The sequence below is a fragment of the Agelaius tricolor genome, unplaced genomic scaffold (genome assembly GCF_023055355.1).
Source record: "Agelaius tricolor isolate 1412-34295 unplaced genomic scaffold, bAgeTri1.0.p SCAF_7, whole genome shotgun sequence".
NCBI classification, from domain to species: Eukaryota; Metazoa; Chordata; class Aves; order Passeriformes; family Icteridae; genus Agelaius; species Agelaius tricolor.
In genome coordinates this window covers 5,188,267-5,207,331 of record NW_027269267.1, presented here as the reverse complement: position 1 = coordinate 5,207,331, position 19,065 = coordinate 5,188,267, and the positions used below count along the sequence as shown (strand labels likewise).

At 42.2% G+C, this 19,065-nt stretch overlaps 1 protein-coding gene across 1 annotated transcript; it reads left to right on the top strand.

Moving 5' to 3' along the window:
• Positions 1–6,791: 6,791 nt before the first annotated feature.
• RSPH1 (radial spoke head component 1) lies at positions 6,792–13,482 on the top strand. The gene is made up of 9 exons (XM_071430197.1): positions 6,792–6,902; positions 7,210–7,323; positions 7,437–7,542; positions 8,567–8,657; positions 8,893–9,028; positions 9,323–9,394; positions 10,839–11,007; positions 11,425–11,520; positions 13,292–13,482. The coding sequence occupies exons 1-9, from the start codon at positions 6,846–6,848 to the stop codon at positions 13,312–13,314; spliced, it is 864 nt and encodes a 287-aa protein (XP_071286298.1). The 5' UTR covers positions 6,792–6,845; the 3' UTR covers positions 13,315–13,482.
• The last annotated feature ends 5,583 nt before the right edge of the window (positions 13,483–19,065 follow it).

The window sequence follows — 19,065 nt, the reverse complement described above, 5'->3', positions numbered from 1 at the left end:
AAATGCCTGCATAAAGATAGATACTGGTCAGCCTGGGGGAGACAATTAGAAATAACAGCATTGATTTGAAACCTGTGAGTTGTCTTTTGGACTCTGCCTGCTCTGACTCTGCCCAAGGCTTTCCAGAGGGCTGGAGAGTGGGATGGTTACACCATCTCATGCTGTCTAAGGAAGGATCTGTTTAAAAAGTGGCTGTAGCAGCAGTTTTGTAATGGTTTTGTAGGGTTTTTTGGGATATGCTGAAGGGGCAGGGCTGCTGCATGTGGCCTGGGATCAGTGGCTCCTGGAGCAGGGATGGAGGTTCCCTGGAGCAGCTCTCACACCTTCAGCCACCTGCTCACAGAAAAATGAGCAAGAATATTCTGAGAATGCAGAATTTAAAACAAAACCACAACCAAGCTGTATTATTATAGATGGAATCTGTGAAACATCATGTAGACCATGGTCCACGAAAATGCACAAATCTATTTTGAGGAACTTATCTTGAAGAATTTAATTCTGCTTCCTGCAGGAAATGGGATCGTTTTTCTTGTTATTTTGCCCTTATTTCTACTCTTAGATTTCCTGGAGAACTGGGTGGAAGTGCAAGATATGGCTACAGAAACAATTGCTGAGGAGTAAACAGAGTGAATTAAGCAGGTAGGTTTCTGCAGATTTCCTTTCTCCTTGCTTGCAGGCTTGGTCACTGAAGGGTTGTTAGATGAGGAGGGAGCACATATTGTGGCAGAAATCAAATACCAGAACCATAGTAAAATAAAAAGCAGAGCAGAGCTTGCACTAAAGCAATTGTCTTGCAAGTCATGAATAAGAAGAGGATGTTTGAAGGTATTTGAGCTGACAGGAATGAGGAGACAGCAAATTAGTCCCATCTACCTCAATCATTTCATTATTGTCTATTGAATTAATTCTGAATTATCAGATTAGGACTTCAGGGGGTGTAGACAAAAAGATTGGGCTGCTTGAGCTTTATGGCATTACAAGGTCTGCCTGAATAAAGAAGCTTAGGCTTGGGGTTTTATTTAATGAAAAAAACCCAACAACTAAAAACACTTCCACAGAAAAATAGAGAAAATTGTAATATTGTAATATTGGTGCTGCTTTATTCTTATACTGACCATAAGATTTTTTTTTATCTCATGAATGCCAACTGCTTTCTTGGTATCACTAGTAATGTTGACTGTTGTCAAAGTCTTGAGGAAAGACATCAGCAACAATTTCCTAAATGGAACCACAGGGACCTCTGTGTGTCCCCATTGCACTTTAGTGAAAAGGGAGACCCTTTAGGTAAAAGGAAAAACCTGACAATTTTCCCAGATGTCTGAAGAATGGAATGCAGACTGTGTTTCAAATTGAGCAGTGAGGTCAGAGAAATGGGAGGCAAGATATAAATACAACAGAACTTTCCCTTGGATAATCTGCAGGAGGGAAATAAAAGGTCATATTTAGCCAAGAGACAAAAAAAGCATTATCTGTATTTCAAGAATGGCTTTCACACAAACTTAGGTTTTTGAATCGTCCTGCCTTCAGGATATGCAATGTTAATTGTACTTGGAGGAGGCATTTGTAAACTGAGTGGCTAGAAAGGTCATTTGCTTGTTCTTCTGACTTAGTTATGAGCACAAACAGAGGCTATCTTTATTTGGCATACACACAGAGTAAGCAAATTTCATTTTGCTTGTAAAGAGCTTAAAAAGGGTTGTGTGGAGAGAACTTCCCATTTTGCAAAGGATTTTGACATTTCAGAATCTTGCTTAATTCTCAATCGGATGAAAAAACCCAGTATATGGAACTTGGTGACAGTTCCACTTTGTCCACTGTTAGTTCCCATTATCTCAGAAAATATTGAAAGTGTGCCTGATGATATTGCAGAATATTAAAAAGATCTGAAATGTATATTCCCAAATAAGAACTCCCCTTAGGATATTATTTCAGTTCCCTAATCCCACATTTCTCTTCCAAAAAGGCTGTTGAAAACAATCTTGTTTATATTATTTATCTTATTTATACATTTATTTATATATATACTTATATATATATATATTTATGTATATTATATTATATTTATATATATTTATATACACATTTTTATATATATAATATATATTTATATATATTTATTATATATTATATATATAAATATATATAAATATATATCTATAAATTAATATATAATATATATTATATATAAAATATATATAATATATAAAATATATAATATGTATTTATTATATATAATATTATATATTATAATATATATTGTAATATATTATATATATTTATTATATATTTATATTATATTATATTATATTATATCATATTATATTATATTATATTATATATATTTATGTATATATAGTTTTTATATATACATTTATACAATCTTATTTATACATTTAAGTGTCAGGAGGAACAGATCTCATTTCATTAAGATTTTCCTGACAGCTCCTGTTGACGCTTTGCTAATATCTGTTACCCGCCATAAACACTTTTATAAAGAGAAAGATGGAAATTACTGTTTTCTAAGAGGGGAAAAAAATATTTCCTTGCAGATTTCTGTTCTTTAAAGTCTTGTCAGAAGATATAATCCTGCTCAGGTCTGCCCTACCAAAAGCAATGAAGGATCACCTGCATCTCTAATTGAGCCCAGAGCAAAACTCAAACTGACTTCAGTGCAAAGGACTGGCCCTCCCAGAGTCACCAACTCTGTCAGGAATGGCTGAGTAATGTGAGGAGTGAGGAAACCAACCTGTGAGTCAGGCAAATGATCTCCACTCATCCTGGTAATTTTGATGGCAGAAGGTGGAAAGACAGCTCCCTGGACCCCACTGCTGGCAGGGTGGAGAAAAGCTGGCTCAGGAGGCACTGCCCCTGCAGGGAGGATGCATGGTGGGACAGGGGCAGAGACCAGTGAGCTCCTGAGGGCAGGAATTCCCAAGTGCACTGAGTAGGAATGAAGCAGCATCCTGCCTTTGCCACATCAGAGGCTCTGTGTGCACCCTGCTGGATTTTTATCACCCCTTTGAGGCAGGACACTGATTGAATCACAGAGGTCAACAAATAGTCCTGTGGTTTTGGATGTTCATTGTGTGTTTCCATAGCTTGGTCAGTGCTGGAAGGAAGTGTTCAGGTTGTTTCACAGGCCTGGAACAGCAGCATTTTCCCTGCAAAATCCCTGAACTGCAAAAGTGTCCCCCTCCTAAGAGAGAGTAAACTCCAAGGAGAAACAGGAGCATAACTGGCCTTAAAAGTGCTTTTTGGCCATTTCTCTCTGCAGAAGAGCTGAAAAATCAAAAGAGGAGCTTAAAATCAAAGTGAGGACATGCAAGGCAGGATAAAAGGACATCCAGGGCTGTCCTCTCCCACAGGAGGCACCTTCTGACACCTTCATTCCAGCAGCCTTTTCCTTCCCTCTGTTGATGTCTTTCTCTGTTTTTAAGCACCTCTGGCAGCAATGGGTTTTGGTTTTAGTGCAGCTCTGGCTCCCTGTGGGGCTCCTGTCAAACCAGGAGTTTCCTCAGGGTCACTCACAGCTGTGGCAGCTTCTGCTGTCCCTGCCAGGATGACTGGCAGTGCTGGCAGCTGCCAGCTCAGCCAGCAGCAAGGGCAGAGCAGGTGATCAGCAAAAATTACCCTCTCGGGACTTTGGACAAATGACATTTGTATAGAAGATCAGCAGGACCTTAGGAATACTGGTCCTTTGACAGAAAAGGGAAAAGAACAGGAAAATAAGGATGATAGCAGACCTCCTTTCAACAGTGACATACCCGAAGCTTAAATTTAATCTGACATTGAAGTGTATCCAAATGCAACTGGAAGACAAGAAACTACAAAATAAATTCTTGTCATTAATTATGTATAAGCTGTAGCTGTCCTCACAAGGCAGTTTCTAGGTATAGAAAACTTTAAATGATGCCTCCCTCATTTAAGTAAAATGATCCTGTTGCAAAGACATTTATTCTATCTGCAACTTCTAGGTACTGAGTCGTTTAACTTCTATAAAGAAAGAGTTCTTAGCTGCTTCTCAAGAAAACTGAGCTGCTTCAGACCCTCTTCCTTCTTCAGAGTTCTGAAACAATAAGCAAGAGCAGTTAATGATCATTATTAGTGGTCATCCAGGGGAGTGGCTCTGATGTCTTGTCACTGATGTCTTGTCACTGCTTCCTGTTTGTGTCACAGCTGTTCCCTGAGCCACATCACCTTCCAGGGCAAAAGACACGTCTGGTTATTTTTGTCCTCGAGTTTAACAGGCAGCACCTCCCTATGCATTCCAAACATTAATTCCCTTGTCACTCTGAGCCTCAGTATCTGCTTAGAATTAATTTTCCATGACAGACCAAGTGAGCACTTTTAAAATTAGAGACATTACCTTATCATAGCTAAAAGAATTTAAGCCAGTCTTAGGTGCAAGGGAGAAACAGAGGCATCACCAAGATGTGCACTCATGTCAGCTCTGCAGGAGATGAGCAGAGCAGTAGTTTGCATATTCTGCAATTGCTTATTAACAGTACATTATGCAAATTGGGCTTCCCTAGTCAAATGCTGGGAGTGTGCAGGAAAGAGAAATAAGCATACAGTTTGGAGTCAATAAATGTATCATGCTCTGCCAGCTAACAAAATTTCATTTCAGCATTCTTAACTGCTTCAAAGGCAAAGTGCTCTCAAATGAGTCACTGATGTTAACTCAGAAGCTGGAAGGGTTCCTGTGAACACAGAGGTATTTAGCAATAGTCTCTTCCTTTTTCATCTTTACCCAACTGAAGTCAAAAAGAGACTTGCCACAGAAGGGACACCTTATTACTATTCATACATTATTTAAATACTTCTATTTAGATTCCTGCCTATGGAAGGAAGAAACCCACCTGAATATGGTGTATCTTTGTATAGTGATGACCCTGTTTTTCTTCTGGTTTGGGTGATGGAGCTTTGATAAGGCATAAGGTGACCTCCACTCATTTTCCAGCCACTTGCCAATCCTGTCTACCTCAGAAGCATCACCTGCTCTGCCCAGTGCCTGAATAGCTCACTGCTTTTCACCAAGCATGTCCTTGTCTGGCTCCTCTTGTGAATGCTTGGCCATTAAAATACTGTGCAAAGTGATGGTGAGGTGATTTGCCTGACTCCTGTAGGAGAGAAAACAAAAAGTGGACTGGTATTTCTGAACATCAATAAACGACCTAAAATGAAAGAATCTAGGTGGAGGAATTGGTTTAAAATCTAAAATGTTGTTTTCAGGCCAGACCAGCTGAACTATTGGGAGCTCTCAGAGGGGCTGAGGGAGTCTCGGGTCACATCCCAGATGTCACCAGTTTCAAAAAACAGAAGGCACTGGCTGGGAAAAGCTGAGGGGAAGAGGCAGAGGGTTGGAGTGACCTCTGGAGATCACCCAGTCCAACTGCTGCCAAGGCAGGGTCACCCAGAGCAGTGACATGGAGCACATCCAGGTGCCTCTGCAATGTCTCCAGAGAGGGAACTCTGTGTCCTCCCTGGGCAGCCGTTCCAGAGCTCTGCCACCCTCAACATAAACAAACTCTTCCTCATGTCAAAGTGGAACTTCTTGTGTTTTATTTCATGGCTGTTGCTCCTCATCCTGATGCTGGGAACTGAACAGTGTCTGGCACTGTTTTAAAAGGAGCCTGGGCAGTGGTGGGGGGAAATGTTGAGAAGGTCTTTAATCTGTGAAACAATTAACAGTTGATGGACAAACTCTGGGTGATGTCCACGTATTAGAAAAACCAATTAAGAGTTTAGGACTTGACATAATTTGTGCTCTCAGACCTGGAGAAGGAAGTCAGCAGAGCCTGGGAGGGAAATTTATTGTTGACAACCGAACAGAGTTTATAAACCACATTACATAAAGCAGAAATGCCCTATCTGGGAAAAAGATAATAAAAAGACTGAAAAACGCAGACTAATTAGCATGAGAAGTGAGAAATCAATAACAAATAGAAGACAGAATACTAATTAATGAAGAGAACTATGTGAATTGTAAGCTAATTAAATTAATCTCTTCACTGAAATGTATAAATAGATAAGCATTTTGATGGCTGACATTCATGTTGTGGGGAGCCATCCCCGTGTTCCTTCAACACCGAATCACAAATGTGAAAAATGCCAATCACTTGTTTTTAACATTTTAAGAGTTTAATAGTAATAAAATGGTTATAAAAATAGTAATACAATTCGAGTAATAATAATTTGGACAAATTGAATTAGGACAATATGAGACAATAAAGACAAAGAGTTACAGATGTCCGGGTACCTTTTCTGGGCAGCACGAGCCCGAAAAAGGACCCACGTTAACAGAGGATTAACCCTTAAAAGCAATAGCCTGTTGCATATTCATACACCTCAAACATGATGCATAAATTCCATTCAAACACAGGATTCTGTCTGGTGAGTGTCAGCTTCTTCCTCTGAATCCTAACAGCGCCTTCGAGGCAGGAAGAAGTTTGTTTCTTCTGATAAGAGGGCAATAAATTCTTTTTCTCTGTAAGATTTAGGTGTCCTGTGGCTGCTATCTCGCTGAGAGTCCTTTCTTTAAAGAAAAGTATCCTACATAGCATAGTTTCTATTTTAACATTTTTCATAACCTAAAACTATATTTAACGCACTAATTAAGAGAATTAATACAGCATTACTTTCTAACACAACACATATCATATTCATTTGAATATTTGCGAAAAGCCAGTCGTAAAATACATGCATTTTCACAACGAACGCTGCCTTTCCAACAAGCAGCTTGCAGAGTTCGTTTTTATTTCCCGGGGCTGGGGCTGGGGTGTCCGGGCAGGCCCCGCTGAGGGCCGCGCTCGCTCGGTTGTCACAGCGACGGCGACGCCGCGGCCATGTCGGACCTGGGCTCCGAGGACGCCGAGTCCGGCGAGGCCGGGAAAGACATCGGGGTCTGCGGGGCCGGGGGCAGCGGGGAAGGGAAGGGGGAAGGGAAAGGGAAGGAACAGCCGTGCTCAGTGCCCGCCAGGCCGGGCAGCGTTGTCGAGGGCAGCCCCGGGCACGGCTGTGCCACCTCCCGGCTTCTAACACGGGTCTGGCACAACGCGTCCGCCCTTTGCAGCTCCCTGCCAAGAAGCCTGGGGGTGCCGGGGTCTGGAGCCGAGCCGGAGCGGCTTTCCTCAAACACCTGTGTCCCTCTGATGAGTTGGTTTGTGCCCGGCCAGCCTTGGTTTGAACCCTTTCCCTCCCGTTTGGCAGGAGTACGAGGGCGATCGCGATGGCGAAGGGCAGCGGCACGGGTTCGGGAAGGCGCGGCTGCCCAATGGTGACACCTACGAAGGGCAATACGAGCATGGTTTGAGGAGTGGACATGTAAGACACCGAGCCTGGTTGTGGTTCTGCTTCTGCAGTTGGGCTGTTTGGGCTCTGTATTGAAACAAGGGTGAGAACTGATGGCTGTTTCATCTGTACCAAATGTGTTTCAGGGGACCTACAGGTTTAAAAACGGTGCTCTCTACACCGGGGACTACCTTCAGAACAAAAAGCATGGCAAAGGTGTCTTTTTTTATCCAGATGGATCGAAATATGCAGGTAAAGCAATGAACGCAGTTGGAAGGATTTCTGTTGCCAAAAGGACACATCCCCCCCCCACTCCTCCTCCCCCAACAAATGAAAAGAGAGAGTGAACTGGAGAATGTCTTGTTTTAAGAAGATACAGGATATTTTCCAACATATATTTCTACAAAATATTTTCCTCTCATTACCTTTTTATTAACAGTTCTGAGAAGCTTGGGGTTTATTTATGGGAATTTGTGTTAGGACATTTGTTAGGTCTAACATTAAAAAAAAAATAGGCTTCTTAATAAAGCCCTTATTTAGGAATTGGGACACCTGAAGTTTGAAGAAGTAATGAAAGTTAGAGTTCCCCTGCTTGCTGGAGAGTACCTGAAACAATCAGAATCTATCAGTTAAGTTTCAAAGAACAATATTTTCCTCCTAATTTCTAAGCTAGGAAAGAAAAGACATTCACATTGTGAGGGTGAAAAGCTGAGAGCAAAAAGAGCAGTCCAATCTTGCCTTGCAGGAACATATACTCTGAGTTGTTTTTGGTTTTGTTTTTTTTTTTTTAATTTATTTTAGGTTTGATTAGAAGAATAATTAAGATAGAAACCATCCAGCATCCTTCTGAATAGATGTGCTCCAGTACTGACAGGACAACTTCAGAAAATGAGGCAAATTAAAGTAGCTCCTCTTTAAATTCATGTGGAAATGTCACATTATCTAATGCAACTGTAATACATTTCCCAATTCAAAGACAGGACTGTGTTTTTATATGTTCATAATGGTAATAGAGAGTGATAATGAAGGCAGGTAATTATGGAAAAATGGAAAGGGATGTCAGGCAGCAGCATAAATACTTGTGGAGAGGAACAGACTGATGAAAAAAGAGCAAGGGATTCTACTTTAGAGTAAGGAGTGGTGTAAGGAATAGTGAGGAATCCCAGCACTGCCCTAGCTTTCTTTTCTTTCTCTAATACTTGTATGATAATGTTACAGACTGGCTACTGTGAAATAAACCAGCTCTCACACTGCTTTTATCCTTTTGTCCTTGAAGGGGACTGGGTGCATGACCAGAGACAGGGCTATGGAGAATATCTGTATGCAAATGGAGACACCTATACTGGAGAATGGGCTAACAACAAGAGGTTTGTTTCCTTCTCACAGGGATGCTTCAGGTCACCCAATGGCATTAAAATGCAAACATTATTTTCAGAGCATGTCTGACTGCAGCAAATTAGGTCCAGGGGTGACCTTGGCAATTTAGACCAGCTTGAGTAGTTTCAGCTGCTTAATTAATACAGTTTTTGTGTCTTAATTATAACAACAGCCTAAATTCTCAATATTCACTGGCATAAAACAAAATTATTATTTTCTCCCTAGGCATGGGCAAGGCACATATGTCTATAAAGAGACAGGATCTAAGTATGTTGGTTGTTGGGTTAATGGAATCCAGAATGGACCAGCTGAACTTATCCACCTAAACCACAGATTTAAGGGCAGGTTTCTCAATGGAAAGGTAAGTGTGCTTTCTATTCTGAACAGTTAGCATGGAATTGCCTTAATATGACCTATTTCCACCTAAAATAATAAGCTAGGCTTCTGATTTTTTGTAGTATTTCCTGTACCATTAGTGTAACACATGAAACTGAATTATTCTATAAACACAATGCCAAGTTTCTTTGCAACATTGCTTTCCAACTGTAGTGTTACTGACTATTGCATGGAATTTGCAGTAAAGGATATTTTACATTTCTGTGCTTAGAATGGATCAGCTGTTCGGTTCTCCTGATGTTTTTGTGTTTTTATGCAGCCTTTAGGTCGTGGCAAATTCATCTTTGATATTGGATGTGAGCAGCATGGTGAATACATACAACCAGTGCAGGTAAAAGAAACAGTGCAAGAGCACTCAGTAAATCAAATCTGTTGTTGAGGAATATATAAAATGCCTTACAGATAGTGATGTGATCTTTTGAGTCAAAAAGGGTGGAAACTCATGCATTTTAAGAGCTAAATGAGGTTTCTTTTTTTTTAATGTTTTCTACTGTGTAACCTTAGAAAAGTACAAGGTGTGATTTTGCACTGCTTGCAGACATGAATCCTTTCTGCTTAAAAAGAATCAGGACATTTCCAAAACATTTGAAGCTTCAAATCACAGAGGAATATAGATATTTTTGTATACACATTTAGCCTCTATTGCATTTTCTTCTCAACACCAGAAAACCATGAGCAATATCTTTTGTGTTTCTGAACTGCTTGGTGCTATGCAGACAAATGGTAATTTCCAGCAGGGTCATGTTTGGGAAATATGTACTATTGCTGTTCTGGTCATGTTAGGAGCTTAATATCCACAGCTTCTAATAATTGTAGTAAGTGGTTGGGATCAAAGTCTGTTTTCCCTTCTTTATGCATGAATGCTTTGAAACATATCTGTTTGATATGGTGCAAAAATAGCTAGAGAAGTAGGAGATAGATTTTAATATAACTGTTTGATTTTTTAAAAAATTGCCACAGTTTAGCTTAGAGTTTGCTACCTCTGTTGTCTGACACATTAGTTCCTGTTGCACACTCTGAAAACTCTGTGATGCAGCAATCATTCTGAAGGATAAAATAAGAATCATCAAAATCCTATCAATTGTGATAGATATTTGCAAAGTTTGGAGGCTGTTTTGCTTTTTTCTGGCTAAAAGCAAGAGATCCTCAAATTAAGTGTCAGATTCATGGGAGTATCCAGAGTAATGTGTGTTTCCTTAGTTCAGTTGGGAATTCTTAGATGAGTTTTTAAAGCAAGTCACAGTGCTGTCACTAGAGTAACATTAAATTTTGCCCATTTGCTTTAGTTGAAGTAATTATAGAACAAAGCCCATTAAAAAAGGAGAAGAAATAATAATGCAGACAATGGTTCAATTATTGACTCCTTCATATTTGTAGAAAAAACATGATTTTTTTTAAATTTAAAAAATATTTTCACATTTCAAAACCATAAGCTCTGTGCACAACCTTACTCCTTCCTAGATCCTTTCAAATGTTCTCCCTAGGCAAAGATTGAGGCAGAAACAGCTGTTTTTTCATTCTGTTTCTGTGTGAGACAGTGCAGCATCTACCAGACAGAGCATCAGGTAGCAATCATCAGTAACAGCCAACTGTTTTCATCAGGGTTCAAGAACTTGGTAGTTCTTGTCCAAGATTTTCAGCTGCTGAAGTTGCTCCACCTGTAAAATACTTTTATTGCCATTTTGATGCCACATAAGGAGGTTTTAGTAGACTAACCCATCATTTTAGTTACTGTCTGTAGGATGAAATCCTGGATTTCATGAATTCTCTTCTAGGAAAAAGAGGAGGAAGATGAGGACGAACCACCATTACCTCTTGAACCAATATGGAAAGTATCAGAAATTACTAAATTAACACCCTGGTCTCCCCATGATGAGGAGCTGCTAGTCCCCAAGGAAGCTGAAGGTGGAGAAGCTGAAGAGGAGGAAATTCCATCAGCTCTAGGTTTGTTCTGGAAACACCTGGAAACTCCATGTTTTGACTATGGTGACCATTGTTTTAGGGGTTTAATATCAAGTGATGTGAGAGAATTTTTGTGTTTTGTTTTGTTTTTCCTGTGATTTTCCATGTATTGAATATTTGGAACTTCCAAGTCCATTCACAAACTGCACAATATGTATGTATGTGTTTTATTTCACATAGCATGAGATACAACTGTCTTGGAAAGCCTGTGAGTTACTTGACTATATCATGGCTTATTATACAAACCTGATTATAAACAGAGAAGATTTTGTGGGATTTCTCATGTGAACAACAACTGCAGCCTTCAGTAGGACTTAGGAGCTATTTCTTGGAAACAAAGGCTGAATGCAAATTTGTAAAATTGGTTTTCTTTGGTATTTCTAATTTCTTATATTTCAGATGCTGAGGAGGGTGAGGATCACCCAGAAGGCGATGCAGGAGGGGAAGGTGAGGAAAAGAGAGAGGAAGAAGTTAATCAAGATCAGGAGGATCAAGGTGAGAAATGGGGCACATGTGCACATTCTTTAATTAACAGTCAGGGTTTGAAATTGTGGATGTCAATCAGCTGAAGCCATGCTGCTATTGGGAGACCATGGGAATCTCTGCCTTTAATAAGGAGGGCAGTCCTCTATGAGAAACTGTGAGAAGTAAATTCATATACTGCAACAGAACAAATTAAAAGTGACACTTCTGTGCATATACACTTGACAGCACCTGCAGAGTTGAATTTGTAAGAGATTGAATTTCCAAACTGTGGGGGTTTTTTTAACAAAAATGAGACAAACTATGTCAGATCCTGAGAAGTTCAGGAGTTTTGAGCACTTCACTTTTCTCTCATGAATACAACTGTGTATTCTTAATTCTCCCAAGTGTAGTTCAAAAGCAGGTAAAACAAATATGAAGAAACAAATTTTTGGTGTTGTTATGTATTCTGGTTTGAATAGTCTTTGGTTGGTTTGTTTCTTCTACAAACCAAGGAGATCTGAAATCCAGGTGCTCAGGTTTTCTTCCAGGCAGTTTAGAAGCCTGTTTTAAATACACGGTTACAAGCAGCAACAGGGATGCATCCATGTTTACTCATATTTAGCTTATATGCCTCCAACCAATTGTGTCCTTTGTATTTATTCCTAAAATTTACAAGCTTGCCTATCTGATATAAAAATATCAGCTAAATGTATCTATTTGTAATCAGTCCATTTTACAATAAATCCAAGCCAACCACTGTCTTTATGGATTAGAAAATACCTTAAACCATATGAAAATGCCTGGAGGTATACACTAAACATTTAGGTCAGTTTTTGTAGTTTTCAGTTTATTTGCTTTTAATTTTCTGAGCACCAGCTCTGAAGGTGCTCTCCAGCTTCAGGGCAGAACAGGCATCTGGCTGACCTGGTGTGTAGGACTGACATTTTACAGGGTCCCTGGGCTTGGGTCAAATCCATCAAAAATCTCAGCAGATTATAGCTCTGGATTTGGCAAAAGTGCATTGAGCCTGGTTTGTCTCAAAGACCCCTGGACTCAAATAACCATTTGGACTGAACTTGATTCTAATAAATTTTCTGGCCCACCACAACAAAGCAGTTCTGGTTTTCCCAGTGGCTTTTCTAGGGTGTTTTTGAGAACAAATGAGCCCAGGTGTCTGCAGATATGGCACAGAGGCAGATGCCAATGCCTGAAAACACAGCAAAGTAATAGATTCAAAGTTCCCTCCAACTCTTTATTTCCAGAATCAAGGAGTTGGATGATTTTAAACATTTTTCAGCATTGATCTCCATCCATAATTAATGAGGCAACATGTTGTTCCCCTTGTCTTTAGATTTAGCAAGATTAAGTTATAGGAAGAGGGAATGATTTGAAGAAAATATGCATCCTATGAAGAGCAGATATAACAAAATCTGTTTACTTTGCAGTCTGGTATTCCCTGCCTCTTTACCATTTTTTCTTTTTTCCAGATAGAAATTTCCACACAGAAATTCCCTCTTTTTAGTTTTGCATTCCTTATGATATCATCTAACCAGGAGGCATTTTTGGCTGCTCAGAGTTACATATGGGCTGGCTGGCAGTCAGTGTGGGTGTACTGAGTCTGTCTGCCAGCTGACAAACAATGTAAACAATTTCAATTCAATTACTGGCATTGAAAGGCAGTGGGTGAGGAGGACTGAGGTGGACAGCAGAGTTCTAGTTATGTTTTAGATTACTGGGATTATTTTCCAGTGTTTTATAATAAAATGCATCTCTATGCCCTGTCTTTCCTTCTACTCCACAGAAATTACTGATTTTGGAGGATGAACCAGAGGAATCAGAGGAATTGGGTATAACTAAAGGAAAAGACCCAAAAAAATGAAATTTTAAAGTAGATGATTTTATTTGGTAAGCCTGCAGTATTTTTATTTGTAAAAGGTTGTGTTGTTTTGAATAAACATTTCTAGGTGTTTTGAATAAACATTTCTGTCAGTGTTCTGTCTGGAATGTGTATCTTTGGACCTTTTATACTCTCAGATTCTCACAGCAACTTCCTTTATTCTATGTAGCCAGTAATGAGGTGTCAAATCCAGTGTGGAATTATTCTGGATTCATGAAGCCATGAAGCTGTGTCCTCACAACTTACTCTTCTCCTCCTGGTGGTTGCTGTCTTTCTTGAACCCTGTCTCTGGGCAGAGACTTGGGGGTCTTGCTGATGAAGACAAAGGCAGCACTGGACTTCCCAGTTCTCTCCATTTTCCCTGTCACTATGGAACAATTCCAGGCCTATGTTTTCCTTGTTGATTTTGCTCTTGTCCTTGCATCTGTAGAAACTCTTCTTGTTGCCTTAAATCTTCCCTTGCTAGTTGGAGCTCCAATTGAATTTTTTATCCTAACACACTGGTGCAATGTTTTTAAATTCTTCCTCTTTATGCTGGTTTTCCTTCTGCTTTCTGTATACTATTTGTTTGTTTTGGTTTGGTTTGATTTTGGTGTGTTGCAGCTCAGTCCTAATATCCTTCTTTACCATGTGCCTTCCTTAAGCTGTTTCAAAGATACTGAACTGATCAGGGTGAGGGGGTGGCTCTGTAACACATTCCTGGCACTGTGCCACATCATCCTAATGATCATCGGTGATCCACAAGCTCTTAGTAAAAATGTTGTTCATATACAGAATAGTTTCATGCATTCAAGCAGCTTCTTCACATGGAGAAAAACTCTCCTCCAAATTTTACCTTTCTGTCTTTATTAATGAGCCCTTCATTCATTGGAGACCTCTGGTTATGTGAGCTGTCCCACTGTGTTTCAGTGTTCCCAAGGATGTCACTGTTCTGCATCTAATGCAGTTCCTAGTTCCTTCTTTTCCCAGTTTTACACATAAACACTGAGCAGGCTCCCTTTTGAGTTGTTTTATCTTCATTATAGGTATCTTGCTACCATCACCCTGCTCCATTTACGTAGCAACCCTCAACTTAATTCCTTAGTGTAAGCAGTTCTTGCCATCCTCCAAGATACCAAGTTTCTCCTCATCAGATTCTCAAACTTATTGGAAAACACACTCTTACTTTGTTGCTCAAAGAGGAAGCCATGGTGATTAAAGCCAAAGCAGGAGCACCATGCTCCTATCACTGCTGAGGTACAAGAGGTGGCAAGGCAGCAATTCACCTGCCCTGCTCAGCTTCCCATCCCTGCAAACGTGCTGAGAGAGGGCTGGATCTACTGTTTGTGTCATTGGAGAAACCATGCAATAACCCCAGGGCCTGTCCCAGGAGGAAGCAGCTCCTGGGATGCCTCTGTGCTAGAGCAGGACAGAGATGGAAGAGGACAAAGCAAACCCCAGCTCCCAGCCCCCCAGCCCCTTGCCCAGCTGGCCGAACACCAGGCCCTGAGCGGGCACTTGGTGAGGGCAGTGGGTGGCTCAGCCCTGCCCCTGTCAGGGACTGAGGAGGAGGGAGCCTTTGTCAGAGTGGAGGAAGAGCGGGAATCTGACATGGATCATGAGCTTTCCCAATGGGGAGATGTTAGGAGCTGCCAAGAGATCTCTGACTGGGAAGAGTCTCTTGAGCGAGAGCTCTCCCAAGGAGATGTCAGTAGCTGTGGAGAGCTCTCCAGCTGGGATGAGGAGAGCAGGAGCAGAGCAGGGAGAAGCCCTTAGCTACCAAGAATTTTCCATGGGGAAGAATGCAAGGAGCAGGGGCTGTCCCAAGGAGCAATTGGAAGCTCCTCAGAACTGTCTGACTGGGAGAACTCTGTTGGCCAAGAGCTTTCCAAAGAGGAAGACTCCACTGGCCAGGAGTTCTCCCAAGGCAATGGTAGCAGACCCTCTGTGCAGTCCAGCTGGGACAATGATGGTGACAAAGAGCTTGCTCAGGACAACTGGGAACGTGTGAGCATCCACAGCAATGGGGTCAAGCCCTTGCTGCGGGAGAAGGACATGGCACAAACTGAGCTTCTTTGAGCTGAGTGAAGAAGAAGATGGGGAGCAAAGGCTGGGAGTTTTTGCAGCAGACGGGCTCCCAGTGCCTGTCCCTCGGAGGCCTGGGTTGAGCACAGGGCTTCTCCCTCCTTTGAGTAGCAGGTGCCAGAGGCAGGGACAGAGAGCAAAAACAATGAAAGTTTCATTTGAGAAATAGTAGTAGTAAGAAAAGAAAACCCACAAAAAAACCCCAAAAACAAAAACAAAAAAACCCCAAAAACAAAAACAAAAAAACCCACCAAAACAAAACAAGAAAACCACCCAAAACCCACTAAAAATCCCCCCATAAACAAAACAAAACCACACAAAACTCCTCTCCCTCCACAAAAAACCCAAAGAAAATAAGAATAGGAGTATGCATAAGATTAAGAGGAATAAGATGATTAAGAAATATTAGTAGCAAATTATAATAATTATAAGAAGAAAAAGAATAAGAAGAAAAGTTGAATAAGAAGAATAAGAATAAAACAATAAAGAAGAAGAAATCATTGTAGTAGTAAAGACGATGATAAAGAGGAAGAAATATTAAAAAATAAGAAGAAGAACAACAAAAAGAATAAGGATAAGTTGAATAAGTGTTATAAGAAGAACAGGATTAAGAATAATAAAAAATAATCGTAGTACTAATTAATAACAATTAGAATAAGAAAAACAATGAGAAGAACAAGAATTACTAAGATGAAGAAAAAGAAATACTAGTAATAGTGAATAAGTTGAAATTGTAGTAGCAAATAATATTATCAAAATCCACATCTTCTAGAATCATAGAATGAAGGGGAGGGCCTTAAAGATCATTTGGTTCCAGCTGATAGTCTTCTCTCTGTCTCTCACTGTCTCTTTCTCTGTGAGACCCTTTTGCTATTTCTTTCTACCTGTCTACCTCCCCTTTCTTGGTAAATAAACTCCATGTTCAATATTGCCCACATATGGCCTCCTTTGCACCTGCATTTGGGCAGAGGCCTCTCTCCCTCATGGGCTCATAACACCTGCTCAGGGTCCCTTCCAGCTGCCAGCATTCCAGGATTCTGTCAGCTCCTCGCTTCCCTCTTCTTCTTGCCTCTGCTTTGAGCTGGGAATGTGCTTGAGAATGTCCAGCCAAGAAGCCTTTGCTGTCTGCTCTGGGAGCCCATGTGGCTTTGGGACCTTGTCACCTGCACCTGCACAGCTCCCTCGAGCAGCAGGGCAGAACCAGCACCCCGAGGGCCTCGGGAATTCCCCTCTGTGGTCCATGGCACACACGGCAATGGCCTGGAATTCCAGTTTCCAGCAAGGAAAAGATGTTCCTGCCCTTTAAGGCAAAGCTCTGAAGGGGCTGAAAGCCAAGAGGAGCAAGATCTTACAATGACATTGCATGTGACAAGGTTTTATAACTTAATCAAGGGTTGTTTTAGCATGTGGATTGCCACAGGTAAAGACAGACACTATGAAAGAAGCATAGCTGGCAAAGAAAGAAAGGAGAGAAAAGACACAAATAGCACTAAGCTGAGATGGTGGCACTCTGAAATCCAAAGTGGAACTTCCTGAAAAAGAATGACACAGAAATAAAGAAATCTGAAACTTTGGATAACTGTGCAATTTCTCCCTTTATCACAAACCTCCTCCTGATAACAACAATCATGTAGCACCGTTTTCAGAAAGTCCTTAGTTCTGAATTGATGTTGCAGGCTGTGGACACAATGAAACATGGAATGGGCTTTCTCCTCCTTCCAGTTACTTTGACATTCTCAGGAGAGGAGGCAGCAGGAAGAAAAGGGCCGCTTGCATTCATTCACCCTTCGATAAGACACGGGGCAGGGGGAGGAAAGGTCTGGTGATCTCTGTAGCTGTTCCCACAGGGATTTGAAGAACCAGAACCCCAAAGGTCACTTTAAGGGGTGCCTTCCTGCAGTTGTTGAGTATTGAGGGGCAGCACTGCAATTTTATTCACTGGGCTTTGCAATTCTGCCACAAGCCAGGTGAGTAGGCCTCGGCCTCCTGGACACAAAGATTGTGATCTTTCTTTTTTTAGGGAGAAAAAAAAAGAAAGAGGAAACCTTTTGTTGTATGAAAACTGACCAAAACTCTGAGTTTGACACTGGTGTCTTTGGCAGGCCGCTGAACGCCTCTCCTGGCCCAGTGTCCCTAAGGAAAGTCCCCCTCAAAGGGGCCTGGGCACATCAGGGGCTACAAGTGCTAAGTCTGGGGCTTCTCCGTGCTGCTTCCAGAGGCATCGGCTGTGGAAGGGATGTGGGGTGTGGCCCTTTGTGACACAGGTGTGTGGTGCCAGGGCCTGTGGCGATGCAGGACACGGTGGCACCCAGAGGCCCTTGTGACACGGCAGACCCCGCCCTGCCAGAGGGGAGTCTGAGGGTGTCTGAGGGTGTGTGAGGGGTGCAGAGCCCTGGGGTGCCCAGTCCCAGCAGAGCCGCTCTGCCAGGAGGAAGCAGCTCCCCTGAGAGCCTCTGTGGCAGAGCACGATGGAGCCACTCACAAAGGAGGTGAACCCCAACTCCCCTCCTGCCACAGAACAGCGGGGCCGGCGCATGAAACCCCAGGTGAAGGCCAGCCATGGGGGGAGAGGGGACAGAGAGATCTGGCATGGGGCCGCAGGCAGAGGCCTGGGGGCCAGGGCCGGGCCAGTGGCTGTGGCAAGGCGCTCGCCTCCTTCCCCCACAGCCTGGGCAGAGAGGCAGGGCCGTGCCTCACAGAGGACCTGGTGGCCCTCCAGCCGCCACCATGGGTGGCTGGAAGCCCTCAGGGAGCAGGGGCAGGGGGCAGTAGGGGGTTCAGAGCTGCCAGGGCCACAGACTGTGGAGTGGGATTTGGCCAGGAAGGAGAGAGAAAGGAAACCCTATGTGGGCTGGGAACTGGCCCAGTGGGGAAAGGAGAGGGGCCAGGAGCTAGAGAGGTGGGAATATGAGAGATACCAGGGCCTGCCCCAGTGGGATGATGTGAGGGTCCAAGGACTGTTCCCTTGGGAATATGAGGGACACAAGGAGCCTTCCCGATGGGGAAAGGAGAGTTTCCAAGAGCTGGACCAGGTGGAATATCAGAGATACCAGGAACCTTCCCACTGGGAAGACATGAGAGTCCACAAACGGTTCCCTTGGGAATATGAGGGACACAAGGAGCCTTCTCAATGGGGAAATGAGAGTGTCCAAGAGCTGGACCAGTTGGAATATGAGAGATACCAGGAGCCTTCTCGATGGGGAAATGAGAATGTCCAAGTGCTGGACCAGTTAGAATATGAAAGATACCAGGAGCCTTCCCAATGGAGAAATGAGAATGTCCAAAAGCTCCATGGATGGGAATATGATAGATACGAGAAGCATTCCCAGTGGGGAGATGTGAGAGTCCACAAACTGTTCCCATGGGAGTATGAGGGACACAAGAAGCCTTCTCAATGGCAAAATGAACGTGCCCAAAATCTTTACCAGTGGGAATATGAGAAATACCATGAGTCTTCCCAATGGGAAGGCTCCACTTACCAAGAGCTGTACAAAGAGGAAGTCAGACAAGACCCAGAGCTGTCCCAAAGGGGACATAGGAGAAACATGGAGGAGTTGCAGAAGGATGCAGAAGAGATCACCATCCACACTATTTGGATCAACCCCAAGTATGCA

Bases quoted from the DNA above. Each gene is read 5' to 3' on its own strand.
- RSPH1 (XM_071430197.1), top strand. From the start codon at position 6,846: ATGTCGGACCTGGGCTCCGAGGACGCCGAGTCCGGCGAGGCCGGGAAA. The intron at 7,543-8,566 runs GTAAAGCAATGA...TTGTCCTTGAAG, and splicing joins AGATGGATCGAAATATGCAG to GGGACTGGGTGCATGACCAG. The intron at 11,521-13,291 runs GTGAGAAATGGG...TCTACTCCACAG, and splicing joins TCAAGATCAGGAGGATCAAG to AAATTACTGATTTTGGAGGA.